The 14882-nt window shown below is 37.8% G+C and overlaps 1 protein-coding gene and 1 pseudogene across 1 annotated transcript; both read left to right on the top strand.

Annotated features, from left to right (window-relative positions):
* The window catches only part of LOC107686951 (centrosomal protein of 192 kDa-like), a 30669-nt pseudogene extending 21047 nt beyond the window's left edge, over positions 1-9622 (top strand).
* Positions 9623-10004: 382 nt separating this feature from the next.
* Positions 10005-12611, top strand: LOC107686955 (centrosomal protein of 192 kDa-like). Its single transcript, XM_016484081.1, has 7 exons — positions 10005-10086; positions 10179-10274; positions 10375-10494; positions 10700-10809; positions 10913-11042; positions 11954-12012; positions 12478-12611. The coding sequence occupies exons 2-7, from the start codon at positions 10269-10271 to the stop codon at positions 12608-12610; spliced, it is 558 nt and encodes a 185-aa protein (XP_016339567.1). The 5' UTR covers positions 10005-10086; positions 10179-10268; the 3' UTR covers position 12611.
* The last annotated feature ends 2271 nt before the right edge of the window (positions 12612-14882 follow it).

Below are 14882 nucleotides of genomic sequence, written 5' to 3'. Positions count from 1 at the left end.
TTTCTTTGGGGGTTTGGGGGGGGGGGGCGGTCTTTGAATATTTTTGTGGTCATTGGGGGGCCTTGCAGTCAAAGTTTGAGAACCACTGGTCTAATGTAGACATGTCTTATTCATTCAGTCCACTTTTGTGTGCAGTATTATAATTGTCATTTCATTACAGGTGGAGTCTCTCCCATTCCAGTGGCTGATAGTAAAGAATAAGACCATAATTGGACCCAAATGTACAGAAGAACAGAGGGTTTTATTTATAGCACCAAGGGCTGGACTGTATCAGTATACTCTCAGTGTGTCATCCTGGCCTGCATCTGCAGAGTCAGAGACTGTGGCACATGCAGAAGTCTTTGCTAAGAAAGTGGTGCTGATCGCTGTGGCTGAGAACCCAGTGATCGAGGTTAGAGTTCCCTTTGTCCCTGTTGCCAGTTTCAGAGCACTAAAACTGCATGTAATTTAATTTTTTTTATGCACAGGATTAATAGTATGGCAGTTTTATCCTTGAAATTTGTTAATATTTTTCTGTAGTTTTTTTTTTTTTAGAAGTTATTTATTCCATGTGAAATGTGCAAAAATAAAAGAGTTTTTTTTTCTTTTTCTTTTTATTGAATAGGTTGATGTTGGAAAGACAGGCTGTCTGGACTTTTGGGACATGCCGGGGGGCAGTTCCAAGGCCCTGCCGCTCAAGCTGGTCAACAGGACTCATGCCACTGTGCCTATTCGACTAGTTATCAGTGCGGTCAGTGAGATCTGTCTTTTTGGATTTGAAAAATGTTTACCTTAGTTGTGTATGATGTATTTCTGTATGTGTATGAGACTTCTGACTGAAAGCTTAGACCTCATCCAATGGCATGTTGAACAAATTCAAGGACAAAGGTTTTGTCTCTCACAGAATGCATCAGCATGGCATTGTTTCGGCTTCTCTAAGAGCCCAGTTGCCATGACCACGGATGGTTCCCTTCATACTGGCTCAAGTCTGACCTCGCTTTCAACTTCATCAGTCATAAACCATGTGCTGCATGCCAGTTATGCAGAGGTGAATATTTCTTTAAATTACTTTCTGATTTGATGGCAGTTTTGACTGTTTCAATACATTTTTATTCTTTCTTCAGAATCAAGAAAGCTGCTTGGTGTGGGTTAATTTCAGTGCACCACAGAAGTACATTTCAAGTTCAGGTATGCATGTAAACCTTAACACTGATACAGGTTGAACATTTCTTAACTGGTGTCTAGTTTTATTTTAGTATCATTGAGATACTATTCTAGTTTTAAATATATTTTGACTTTTAATTTGTATTTTTAGTTAACTATAGTAACCCTGCCCTCTATACAGCAAAATGGATCACAGACTGAACATGAGATGCTGTATTTTTTTTGATGCAGGTGAGTTGGGGCCAGCTGATGAATACAGTGCACGGGTGGATATTGAGGTGGACAGTCCAGGCCCCAGTCATGTGATTCAGAGTGTAGCCCTGAGGGCAAGGTCAGGCACTCCCAGAGTGCATGCACCCAAAGACCTGCAGGTAATGGATAAAACATGTCACTACAAGACACACTTAGCTTTTTGAGGTTATGAAATGGCTTCAGTTTTATCTTTTTATTAATTTATTTGATTATTTACTAGCTTGATGTTGCTTATTTACTACCTGTATATCTGTACAGACGGTGTGTCTTCAGGCTCCTTTGGGGCAGACAGCCAAGCAGACACTTCCTTTAAAAAATGCAGGCAACATTGATGTTCTACTCAGAGTAAAGGTACCTGATCATGAGCTTTACTTTTTAACACAATTGTATGTTTCATACATTGACTATAAATAGCCTTGAATGTGCCTTGCAACAACACCACTGTGTTAATCTATGTAGCTTAGCCTTTGCTGTGAATTCACTCGCTTTTTTTTGGGCTGTTTTTCAGAGTACTGATGGAGACAGCTGTTTCACTGTGAGGCCAGAGGAACTGACTCTGAAAGCTGGAGAGGAGCAGGGTGTAGTGGTCTCCTTCACTGCCCAGGACAAACAGAAACTCAGGGAGAGGCATGTTCAACAGATTGTACTTTTATGCCTTTTTGTTTGCATCTGAGGTTTTTATTTATTACTTTTATTAATTTCTCTACAGTTCAGGTTGTCTGAAATCTAGTTAGAAATCTAGTTTGACTCTTTAGAGGGGGAAGTGTATTTTTAAAATATTCTTGCTACTTCGTAATAGGGGCTTTTGCACCGCATAGTTCTAGGAACTAGCCAGCATGGTGGTTCCTAGAGAACCAGTTTCCCCCTCGGTCCGTTTTCCTGGTTGCATGCAAACCGGCAACGGGAACTCTGAAGCGGCCGCCAGTGATGTCTTTATCTTTGTCTAATTAGTGAATGGAAGACATGTGATCAGAGGTTCGTGATAACGGAGATGGAATGTTGAACGCCCAATTTACGCTGTTGAAAGAACGTGAAAATCTGACTAAATCTCCGATAACAACTTGAAGTTTTACATGTCATCGAAAAAAAACACAGCGCTGCAGACAACAAGTAGCTAAATGCCATTATCGCTGTTTTCCATGTTCGCCAATCAGCGTACACTTGCGACACTGGTAGTTCCTATAGAACTGTTTTAAACCCTACTCTAAAGTATGAGCTAATTTTGTTCCCCCAAACGGAGTTCCTAGAACTAAATACATTCCTATTTCCTGCGGTCTGAAAATGCCAAAAAGCGTGTACTTTCGCCAATAGTTCTAGGAAGGTTCCTCCGGCGCGAAAGCCCCTAATGTACTTTCGGGTAACATTTGATTTCTTTTCTCAGCATGTTGACGATTTTGGTTCTACCCAGCGGACCTCAGTATGAGGTGATGCTGAAAGGAGAGATGGTCCAAGGAATTTCTGGGAAAGTAGTATCTCTACCTGCTGTATTATCACAGGCTGAGGTCCCACCCATCCTCTCCAACAAGCAGTTCATGGCATGGGGAGGGGTTACTCTGGGCAGAGCAGTGTGAGTTTACATAGCCATAGAAACTGCCATTCATAAAAGTGAATTGGATGGAGATGATGCTTTTGTGTTTGTAGGCAACAGAAACTGGTGCTAAGGAACAATTCACCCACTACATCACAGCAACTCAGACTGCTCATTAGGGGCCAAGACCAAGACTGTTTCCAGGTAAGCTAACGCATTGAGAAATGTAGTTTTAGACACTGAGATCTATAATATATGGAGCTCCTAAGGGGACATGATGATGACAGAATATGAAGTGTTGAAAAAATGATTACTAATTGTTATGAAATACTTTATTTTATAGTATAGTAGTATTTTGCCATGTGAGTAATCGTAGGTAATGGATAAATATGCATTCTGTCCCAAGATTGCTGTAGGTACAGCAATTACGAGCAGCCAGCCAACCAGTTCATTGGTTTTGTAGAGCCAGTGGCAATATATTCACATCTGTCTATCCATTTATCCTTTCTCCCACTTGTCTGTTTCTGTGAATCTCAACCCTGCAGCTGCAGAGCTCATTCGGCCCAGATGAGCGACTGACACGTAACAGAGAGCTGTCAATCAAACCCAAAGAGGATGTGACTGTTCATCTGCTCTTTGCTCCCACCCGTGTTGCATCCATGCTGGCCAAACTGGAGATCAAGCAGTCTGCTGCACGTGCCTCCCAGCCTGGGGTCAAGTTCACTGTGAGTTTATTAATAATGCCTCATAAACAGTAATACTGTTGTAAATACTAGAGGTCGACCGATAGTGGATTTTGCCGATACCGATAGCTAGGTTGGACCACACTGGCCGATACCGATTAATTAACCGATAGTTTTTAAAATGGATACTGAACAAAAAGTAAAATAGTGCTTTATTAAAAAAACAGTACTGAACCATACTAGTAGTAGTAGTAATATTAATAATAGTAATAGTAAATGTTGAAATTAACACACTCTAACAAGGAACAATACTTGCACCGCTTTCATGCAACCCGGAAAACTATCGGCATGGATTTTTGTCGATAACCGATAGTTCCAGCAATCAACTATAGGTGCCGATTAATCGGCAAAGCCGATACATCGGTCGACCTCTAGTAAATACTTGGTGTTACATTTTAGTGTGGTGTTCTCAGATCCCTCTGTCAGGCTATGGCGGCACGAGTAACGTGATCCTGGAGGAGTTGAGGAAGCGTTCTGAAGGCTATGTGGCCACGCTGAGTGGAGTGCAGGCAGGACGTGTTAGTAAGCTTTGTGTGTGTGTGCGAAACACGGGTTCACGTGCTGCTTTCGTGAAAGCGGTATCCTTCAGCAATCTTCAAAATCGAGCTGTCATGGACTCAACCGTTATTAGCTTGTCCCCTTCACAGTTTGTCCTGAAAGAGCGAACACAGGAGGTGAGCCAAGTGCATGATTTTTTTTTTTTTAATGCCTGTATATGCTTGGAAGATTTATCAGTGCTGTTTCTGCAGGTGATCACAATAGCGATGAAGGCTTCACGCAGAGAGCAGGCTCTCTGTCAGTCTGGTGCAGCTCTTCTTGCCACTGTCTGCCTCTTCTGTGGGGACGAGGTGTCTCGACAACAGTTCAGGAAGTCAGTGGCAGTTCTCATTTGACTTGAATTCTCAGCTTAAATAAGAATATTTTAAAAACATTTTAGTGTTAAAATAGGAGCTTATTTCTTTCTTTTACGTTTTTCAACAAAAATCTTTTCTATTTAGTATTTAAAAAAATGTCTGAGAATTTTTTTGAAAAAAATTAATTGAAAGATCTGTGACTTGATGTCTGAATCATAAATAGGCAGATGACACGTTTGAGGAATTTATGTACTTTTGCAGTTAAACATTTATTTTAAAACTAACCAAATAAAAATGTATACTTTCTAAGAGCCCTCTATCTTTTCAGTTGAACAAAGTATTGAATAAAGTTTTGCATGTAGCCATGCATAGTTCCCTGTAGACCTTTTTAGAAATGAAATACAATTTTAGCATTTAACAAAATCTATAGCCATATTTTGTTTTCTCTTTTTTTTCAGGAGCCACTTGCAAATCCTCATCAGTCCCAATCCTTCTCTTGCAACCAAATCCTCCATGCTGCCCTGGAGTGGACAGATCTATGTACAGTGTGATAATCAACAGAAGGTATTCATTTCTGGAGATTTGTGTGTTATGTCTGACTGAAGAGGGAATGTACAAGTTTTCTATGATTGTTTTTAAGTTCAAGACATGGTTTCTAGTTCATAACATGCTGTTGAATTTACAGTAATGAACTTGCATATGGAACAACACATTTCAGTTTGTTTGTTTTTTTTGTTTTTTTTATATTCCAAAGAAACTCAGATTATGTGAATTCTTCTGTACAAAATGGAGATATACAATACAGTGCTGTTCAAAAGTTTGGGATCAGTAAGATTGAAAAAAAAAAAAATTATTATTTTTTAAGAAGTTTCTTATGTACATCAAGGCTGGATTTATTTGCACAAAAATTTTGTGAAATCTTACTGCAATTTAAAATAAGTTTTCTATTTTAAAGCAGCACTATGTAACTTTTGGCGCTCTAGACATTTTTCTTAAATATATACATGCAGGTGTTTGTATTTATATATACATAATAAATATACACAGCACACACACATTATGTAAACAAAAACTTTTATTTTGGATGCGATTAATCGCTATTAATCATTTGACAGCACTATTTAAAACGTCATTTATTCCTGTGAAGCAAAGCTTAATTTCGAGTCTGCAGTGTCACATGATCCTCCTGAAATCATTCTAATATGCTGATTTATTATCAGTGTTGGAAACTGCTGCTTAATATTTTTTGGGACCTGTGATACTTTTTTTCAGGATTCTTTGATGAATACATTTAAAAATAACAGTTTTTATTCAAAATAGAATTTTTTTGTTACAGTATACACTACTAATCAAAAGTTTGGGGTCATGTGACACTGAAGGCTGGAGGAATGGCTGATGAAAATTCAGCTTTGCATCACAGAAATATATTACATTAAAAAATATATTCAAATAGAACATCTATTTTAAATTGTAATAACTTCTCAATATTACTGTATTTTTGATCAAATAAATGCAGCCTTGGTGAGCAGAGATTTCTTTCAAAAAAAAATTCTATAACTTTTGAACTGTAGTGTGAAATAAAAGTTTTTGTTTACATAATATATGTATGTGTACTGCGTTTATTATGTATATATAAATACACACACATTCAGTATATATTTTGAAAATATTTACATTTACATTACATTTATATTATGTATATATTTATATTTAATAACTTTTTTGTGTGTATTGTGTAATGTGTATTGATGTGAATTGATGTTCGACAGTAAACACTATGGGATGCAATACAATTTTTGGAAGAAATTCCAACAATAATGTGAAAATTGAATAAAATCAGCATATTAGAATGATTTCTGAAGATCATGTGACACTGAAGACTGGAGGAATGATGCTGAAAATTCAGTGCTGCATCACAGAAATAAATTATATTTTAAAGTACAGTATATTAAAATTGGAAACCAATATTAGAAATTGCAATATTATTTCACAATATTACTGTTCTGTATTTTTTATCAAATAAATACATCCTTGATGAGCATAAGAGACTCCCTTAAAAACATAAAAAATCTTACTGATTCCAAACTTTTGAATGACTGTAGGTGCGCTCTCTGTAACGCCCATCCTTATGTCTCTTTCTCTAAAGTCCATTAAAGTTCAGATCCGGCAAGATCTGGCCATGGATGTTTCTGCCACTAGCTGTGCCATGGACCGCTCTTTACGCCCACTGCCACCTCAAGCTGAGACCCCTTTAGTACCAGGACAGAAACCTCAGAGCAGCAGCACCCAGCCTCAGGTTGAGATCAAGAACCGAACGCTGGTCTTCCCTCCCACTGCCTCTGGAGAATCATCAGGTAAGTACAGAACCTGTCAACTGAATATTTTCTTTTCTTTGTACAGTAACACAATTTTGATTGATTTGAGACACTGACTTTCAATAGGATTCTGAAATCTTGGCCTATTAAAATGTAAAAGGAAAACAATTGTTTTCTTTGTGCAGAATGTTCTCTGGAGGTGGAGAATCATGGAGAGGAGGTCAGATGGTACCTCTCTTCATTTGCTCCTCCATATGTAAAGGTGTGTGATGTTGGCAGTTATGTAAGAATTTTGAAAGCTTTCGTTCCTGAGGAATTTATTGATTTCGACTTCACTGTTGTCTGTTGGATCAGGGTGTCGATAGCGGTGGAGATGTTTATCGTGCCACATACTCTGCCTTCAGATGTGAGAAGGCATCTGGGACTCTGGGGATTCAAGAGAGGATGCAGGTAGGGGTGTGGATGTGTCAAACATCATCTCGTCTCTGACAGATCTAGAATTTTCTTTCAACTGATTTAAGTTTTCTGTTTTGTTTTGTTTTGTAAAAAGGTTCCATTCGCTTTCCTTCCACGTGACCGGGGAGATTATGCACAGTTTTGGGATTTGGAATGTCACCCAACAGCCAAACCTCAGCACAAGAGCCGTGTTCGCTTCCAGTTGTGTGGCACTGTAAGTCTATTGAATGCAGAGTTCTACTTTTTCCTGTATGTGTGTTTCATAGCTAGGCTAAACTAATGTAAATGCCCTATTATTTTGCCTACTAACAACATTGACTATTAGCTAAAAGTGCCATTTCAGTCATAAATAAAGGACACTAATGCAGAAGGAGGAGTGGTAGTACTTCCCTGTTGAGTGTATTGATTCATGTGTGCAGGGCATAAGAGCAGGAGAAGCATCGAGTGTTAAAGAAAATTGCTCCTTGGTGAAAACGGAAGCCACTGTGAAGAACAGGAAGAGACTGGATTCTGCAGGCTCAAAGACTGGGTAAGGCTTGTATTCCTGTTAGAAATCTGACCTGTAGAGGAAGACTTCTTTCACTGCTAAAATGTCATAGGCATATTTTGCGGTTTATTTCTAATTCATTCAGATCTTCAACTGAGAATCAGAAGAGGGGCGTTTATGCACCTCAAAGTCTGTACACATTTCCTGCCACACGAGTGGGCGCCACCAGCACACTGAAGGTTAACTTCAGAAATAACTCCTCCAACACACATGAGGTGAGAACATAGGGCTGCACTAGTCAGCACACTAAATAAACAAAAGTCAGATGACATTTGTAAAGTGGCAGCAGCTAATCAAGAATGTCACTTTACAGTTGTTTAAAGTCCTGTTTCTATGTGGAAAAACGCATTAAAGCAATAGTTAACTCATAAATTAAAATGTACTTGCATTTAGATGTAGATTAGTGTTTTTTTCCCCCATCGGAATAGATTTTGAAAAATTTTGCAGTACATCCCTTGCACACCAAAGGATCCTCTGCAGTGAATGGGTGCCGTCAGAATGAGAGTCCAAACAGCTGATAAAAGCATCATAATAATTCACAGTAAAGTACGTCTGTGAAGTGAAAAGCTGTGTTTGTAGTAAATTCATCAAAACTTTTCAAACTTCAAGTCCTCAATATTATTGATTTCTCCAGTTAAAGTCATTGATTTCATTTGATTCAGGTGAGAAATGTGAAAACAGTCCAAAATAGATTTCAAAAAATTTTTTTACATCAACAAATATCGATTATGGACTGGTATTTTGAGCATTAACTGATGGACTGTGGATTACTGTGATGCTTTTATCAGCTGTTTGAAATCTCATTCTGACGGCACCCATTCACTCCAGAGGATCCATTAGTTGGCAAATGATGTAATGCTAAATTTCTCCATCCATTCTGATGAAGAAACAAATGTATCTACATCTCGGATGGCCTGAGGGTGAGTACATTTTCTGGAAATGGTCACTTTTGGGTGAGCCATTCCTTGAAGAGGTCACAGAGCAACCATGTAAATATAAAATACATTCAAGTCTAACAAATTCAGTCACTAAATGGTCTTTGCATGTTGATGAATGCAGTGTTATTACTGCTTCTCCTAAATGTCTGGCATGAAACTTACTTTGAGGTTTTCTAATTGACTTGCAGCTAAAATTCATAAGTCCTAAAGAGCCTTTCCACATCAAGCATTCAAATTATTCTCTAAGGTGAGTCACAGTCTCTCTTGCTTACTCTTTCTCTAGTAGTAGAAAGTCTTACTGTTTGCACAAGCCAATTTAAGGAAAAATAGGAAGTAGAAAGATTTTATTGAAGCGTTCCATGTCACTTCCTGCTGCCAATGCCTGATGTGAAGGCTCTGATTCAGAGCTCAGCCACAGGTCAGATTTGTGTGTGTGTGGTTTGTGGCACAACATGCATTTTACTATATGCATGTATTTGTGTACTAAATGTGTGGTGTCATAAATCATTTTTAGTTTGAGTTACATTTTAAACTGACAAACTTCTTCTAATATTTTGTTATTCGTACTATTATCAGTTGGCGAGAGAATGTGGAAATGTTTTTGCAGTTTCTTGTGTTGATGTGAAATAAATTCACTTTCTTTCCATTTACTTTTTTGCTCTGTAGCATTACAAGCTAGTTTGGTTTACTATATCTGTATGTGCTTTCCTAGATCACAACACTACATCAACCTCCCTGTTCAGTTCGTGCCAGCCACTGCAGGCCAGCTTTCCGGCACACTACTCGTACAGACGGACACAGACGCTAAACTGACCGTAGAGCTCAGTGGAGAAGCCTTGCCATGAAGACCAGCTCAACAGCCACTCACCGCCAGCAGAGGACACTGCAGGACGAAGCTAATAATCAAGAGACATTACTTGAACTTTTTTTCGTCTAAATGCTTTGCAAAAGAATGTCTGACTCTGTGTTTTCCACCACCCTAGGTTTTTGTGATTTTGTTGACAGCTATCATCATATAGTTACGGCCTTTTGGATAAGCACCATACAATATGGATATTATATATCCAGAATCACAACTTTGTGGTGGCAAAAAAACAAAAATTAGTTTATCACCTTTCTATCACTGATGTAAAAGATATCAGTTTTAGTCATTTTCTAGGATTTGTTTCCTTTTGTGTAACTGTTCTTGGCCTATTAAAATGTAAAAGGAAAACAATTGTTTTCTTTGTGCAGAATGTTCTCTGGAGGTGGAGAATCATGGAGAGGAGGTCAGATGGTACCTCTCTTCATTTGCTCCTCCATATGTAAAGGTGTGTGATGTTGGCAGTTATGTAAGAATTTTGAAAGCTTTCGTTCCTGAGGAATTTATTGATTTCGACTTCACTGTTGTCTGTTGGATCAGGGTGTCGATAGCGGTGGAGATGTTTATCGTGCCACATACTCTGCCTTCAGATGTGAGAAGGCATCTGGGACTCTGGGGATTCAAGAGAGGATGCAGGTAGGGGTGTGGATGTGACAAACATCATCTCGTCTCTGACAGATCTAGAATTTTCTTTCAACTGATTTAAGTTTTCTGTTTTGTTTTGTTTTGTAAAAAGGTTCCATTCGCTTTCCTTCCACGTGACCGGGGAGATTATGCACAGTTTTGGGATTTGGAATGTCACCCAACAGCCAAACCTCAGCACAAGAGCCGTGTTCGCTTCCAGTTGTGTGGCACTGTAAGTCTATTGAATGCAGAGTTCTACTTTTTCCTGTATGTGTGTTTCATAGCTAGGCTAAACTAATGTAAATGCCCTATTATTTTGCCTACTAACAACATTGACTATTAGCTAAAAGTGCCATTTCAGTCATAAATAAAGGACACTAATGCAGAAGGAGGAGTGGTAGTACTTCCCTGTTGAGTGTATTGATTCATGTGTGCAGGGCATAAGAGCAGGAGAAGCATCGAGTGTTAAAGAAAATTGCTCCTTGGTGAAAACGGAAGCCACTGTGAAGAACAGGAAGAGACTGGATTCTGCAGGCTCAAAGACTGGGTAAGGCTTGTATTCCTGTTAGAAATCTGACCTGTAGAGGAAGACTTCTTTCACTGCTAAAATGTCATAGGCATATTTTGCGGTTTATTTCTAATTCATTCAGATCTTCAACTGAGAATCAGAAGAGGGGCGTTTATGCACCTCAAAGTCTGTACACATTTCCTGCCACACGAGTGGGCGCCACCAGCACACTGAAGGTTAACTTCAGAAATAACTCCTCCAACACACATGAGGTGAGAACATAGGGCTGCACTAGTCAGCACACTAAATAAACAAAAGTCAGATGACATTTGTAAAGTGGCAGCAGCTAATCAAGAATGTCACTTTACAGTTGTTTAAAGTCCTGTTTCTATGTGGAAAAACGCATTAAAGCAATAGTTAACTCATAAATTAAAATGTACTTGCATTTAGATGTAGATTAGTGTTTTTTTCCCCCATCGGAATAGATTTTGAAAAATTTTGCAGTACATCCCTTGCACACCAAAGGATCCTCTGCAGTGAATGGGTGCCGTCAGAATGAGAGTCCAAACAGCTGATAAAAGCATCATAATAATTCACAGTAAAGTACGTCTGTGAAGTGAAAAGCTGTGTTTGTAGTAAATTCATCAAAACTTTTCAAACTTCAAGTCCTCAATATTATTGATTTCTCCAGTTAAAGTCATTGATTTCATTTGATTCAGGTGAGAAATGTGAAAACAGTCCAAAATAGATTTCAAAAAATTTTTTTACATCAACAAATATCGATTATGGACTGGTATTTTGAGCATTAACTGATGGACTGTGGATTACTGTGATGCTTTTATCAGCTGTTTGAAATCTCATTCTGACGGCACCCATTCACTCCAGAGGATCCATTAGTTGGCAAATGATGTAATGCTAAATTTCTCCATCCATTCTGATGAAGAAACAAATGTATCTACATCTCGGATGGCCTGAGGGTGAGTACATTTTCTGGAAATGGTCACTTTTGGGTGAGCCATTCCTTGAAGAGGTCACAGAGCAACCATGTAAATATAAAATACATTCAAGTCTAACAAATTCAGTCACTAAATGGTCTTTGCATGTTGATGAATGCAGTGTTATTACTGCTTCTCCTAAATGTCTGGCATGAAACTTACTTTGAGGTTTTCTAATTGACTTGCAGCTAAAATTCATAAGTCCTAAAGAGCCTTTCCACATCAAGCATTCAAATTATTCTCTAAGGTGAGTCACAGTCTCTCTTGCTTACTCTTTCTCTAGTAGTAGAAAGTCTTACTGTTTGCACAAGCCAATTTAAGGAAAAATAGGAAGTAGAAAGATTTTATTGAAGCGTTCCATGTCACTTCCTGCTGCCAATGCCTGATGTGAAGGCTCTGATTCAGAGCTCAGCCACAGGTCAGATTTGTGTGTGTGTGGTTTGTGGCACAACATGCATTTTACTATATGCATGTATTTGTGTACTAAATGTGTGGTGTCATAAATCATTTTTAGTTTGAGTTACATTTTAAACTGACAAACTTCTTCTAATATTTTGTTATTCGTACTATTATCAGTTGGCGAGAGAATGTGGAAATGTTTTTGCAGTTTCTTGTGTTGATGTGAAATAAATTCACTTTCTTTCCATTTACTTTTTTGCTCTGTAGCATTACAAGCTAGTTTGGTTTACTATATCTGTATGTGCTTTCCTAGATCACAACACTACATCAACCTCCCTGTTCAGTTCGTGCCAGCCACTGCAGGCCAGCTTTCCGGCACACTACTCGTACAGACGGACACAGACGCTAAACTGACCGTAGAGCTCAGTGGAGAAGCCTTGCCATGAAGACCAGCTCAACAGCCACTCACCGCCAGCAGAGGACACTGCAGGACGAAGCTAATAATCAAGAGACATTACTTGAACTTTTTTTCGTCTAAATGCTTTGCAAAAGAATGTCTGACTCTGTGTTTTCCACCACCCTAGGTTTTTGTGATTTTGTTGACAGCTATCATCATATAGTTACGGCCTTTTGGATAAGCACCATACAATATGGATATTATATATCCAGAATCACAACTTTGTGGTGGCAAAAAAAACAAAAATTAGTTTATCACCTTTCTATCACTGATGTAAAAGATATCAGTTTTAGTCATTTTCTAGGATTTGTTTCCTTTTGTGTAACTGTTAATATGAGCTCACCTGTTGATAAAAGTGTTATCACATAATGAAGATGGACGAATATTTTAAAGAAAGATCTGCATCACCATTAGTTGGAAATTGCACATGCTTTATACAGCACAAAAAAAATTGTTTTTTTCTTTTTCTTTTTGTGTGTCCTGTGTATTTATTTTAAATCAGTTCTTGATCAATAAAAATTCTTAATTTTATTTATTGGTAAGCTGTCTTTGTCTTCCACTAATGTGTATCCTAATTTAACTTATTTAACTTGTGTCCTATTTATTCACAATTGGTTATTTTATTAGGCAATCAACGTTTACAAAAAAGAAATACATGTTTATTTATAATCCATTCATTTTTTCCATTCAAGATGAGCATTAGATTTTTGAATTGTATTTGTTAAATTGTAATTTTTATTTTCATTAAAAGTAAAAGAGGGAAAAAGGCATTAAAACTAATTTTAAACATATCCATATGTCTGAAGATATACATATCTAGGGCCTAAATTTATGTGCAACACAGTTGTGTTATAATTTGATTATATTCATTCTCTAGTTTACACAGGCTCCTGCAATTCTTCCTTCAAAGGTTTTCAAACAATTACTTAAATACGTGATCTGTCTAACAGACTGTACATCCTTCTTTTCAATCAAACGACTGTTACCAAACAGGTAACGAAGCAAGGGAAGTTAGTTCAGTAGGATGTTCAATATGAAGACGGTTTTAGTCCATGATGGGATGTAATGCATCCATACCCTGAGTGTTTAACATTTCAAGTGTGCTGTCTGAAGAGGAGCAGTGCAGTGTGACGCTCTGCTGTAGTTGCACAGATAACTTACAGCACGCCATTTCCATTATTGTCCACAGAGGCAGTGGCTGCAGTGCTTGCACAGATTTTTGAATTGGAGCATGACTTCACATGGCAGTAACTCCTCCTGAAAAGACCAAATTCAAAGCTCATCTAGTTCTCCATCTGCTGTATCGAGTAGTTTGTTTTATATCTTATGCAGCAGCTTTGTAGGAACTGAATATCTGACCACGTGATTTAAAGCAGCAAATATCAGTTGTCATTCTGTTATAGGTAAACGTCTTTATTTTGCTTTTAAATGACAGAGTGAGATTCTGAGATTGTGTTTTTTATGTAACCATTAGATGGAGATATAATCTATAATATTATAAATATTTTATAAAGCTTTGCTGTTGTATGCAATCTGCTACATGGGTTCTAATTGTTTAGACTTTTTTAATACAAAAAGCATTATAGCCTATGTTTTGCTCCCTACAAAAAAAGAAAAAAACTAAAACTAAACATCTAAATATCATTTTACTAAGACATAATATTAGGAGAGTTGAAATGTATATGCAGTTTATCTAGGGAGTCTGCTATACTGCTATGAATATCTCTCAGTCACTAGATCAAAAGTCATTAGACTCATAAAACCAATCATTCCGGTCCTGATAAAATCTACTAAATTGCACTCATGACGTGAAACCTGTTCAACCAACCAGTGCGCAACTCCAATAACTTATCTTTTTTGTTTTTTTCTTTTTGCATAGCATCATCTGTTTTGACTGGGACTCTACTGGAAGGACCACAAGGAATACAGGTCATCTCTGACTTATCTCTATATATTATAGATCAGTGGTTGTAATATAGAAATTAAAATTCTTTCATTGCGGACGACTGAGCTTAACTTTTATTGAGCCTAGAATATGGCTTCAGAATATTACAGGGATAGTTCCCCCCAAAATTTGTTCCAAACCTGTACGATCTTCTCCGTTCTGTTGAACTCAAAAGATATTCTGAGGAATGTTAATAACCAAACAGTTGCCGGTAGCCATTGACTTCCTTTTTTTTCACTTGCTACACTCTAAAAAATGCTGGGTTAAATACAACCCAGTGCTGGGTAAAATAGGGACAAACCCAGCAATTGGGCTG

The sequence above is a fragment of the Sinocyclocheilus anshuiensis genome, unplaced genomic scaffold (genome assembly GCF_001515605.1).
Source record: "Sinocyclocheilus anshuiensis isolate Anshui unplaced genomic scaffold, SAMN03320099.WGS_v1.1 scaffold1841, whole genome shotgun sequence".
Lineage (NCBI taxonomy): Eukaryota > Metazoa > Chordata > Actinopteri > Cypriniformes > Cyprinidae > Sinocyclocheilus > Sinocyclocheilus anshuiensis.
The sequence above is the reverse complement of the archived record's forward strand: the minus strand, read 5'-3'. Positions and strand labels throughout refer to the sequence as shown.

What these genes read in the sequence shown, in the direction of transcription:
- LOC107686955 (XM_016484081.1), top strand. An exon ending in ACTCCTCCAACACACATGAG is followed by an intron (nt 11,043 to 11,953) that starts GTGAGAACATAG and finishes ATTGACTTGCAG; the next exon opens with CTAAAATTCATAAGTCCTAA. An exon ending in CATTCAAATTATTCTCTAAG is followed by an intron (nt 12,013 to 12,477) that starts GTGAGTCACAGT and finishes GTGCTTTCCTAG; the next exon opens with ATCACAACACTACATCAACC.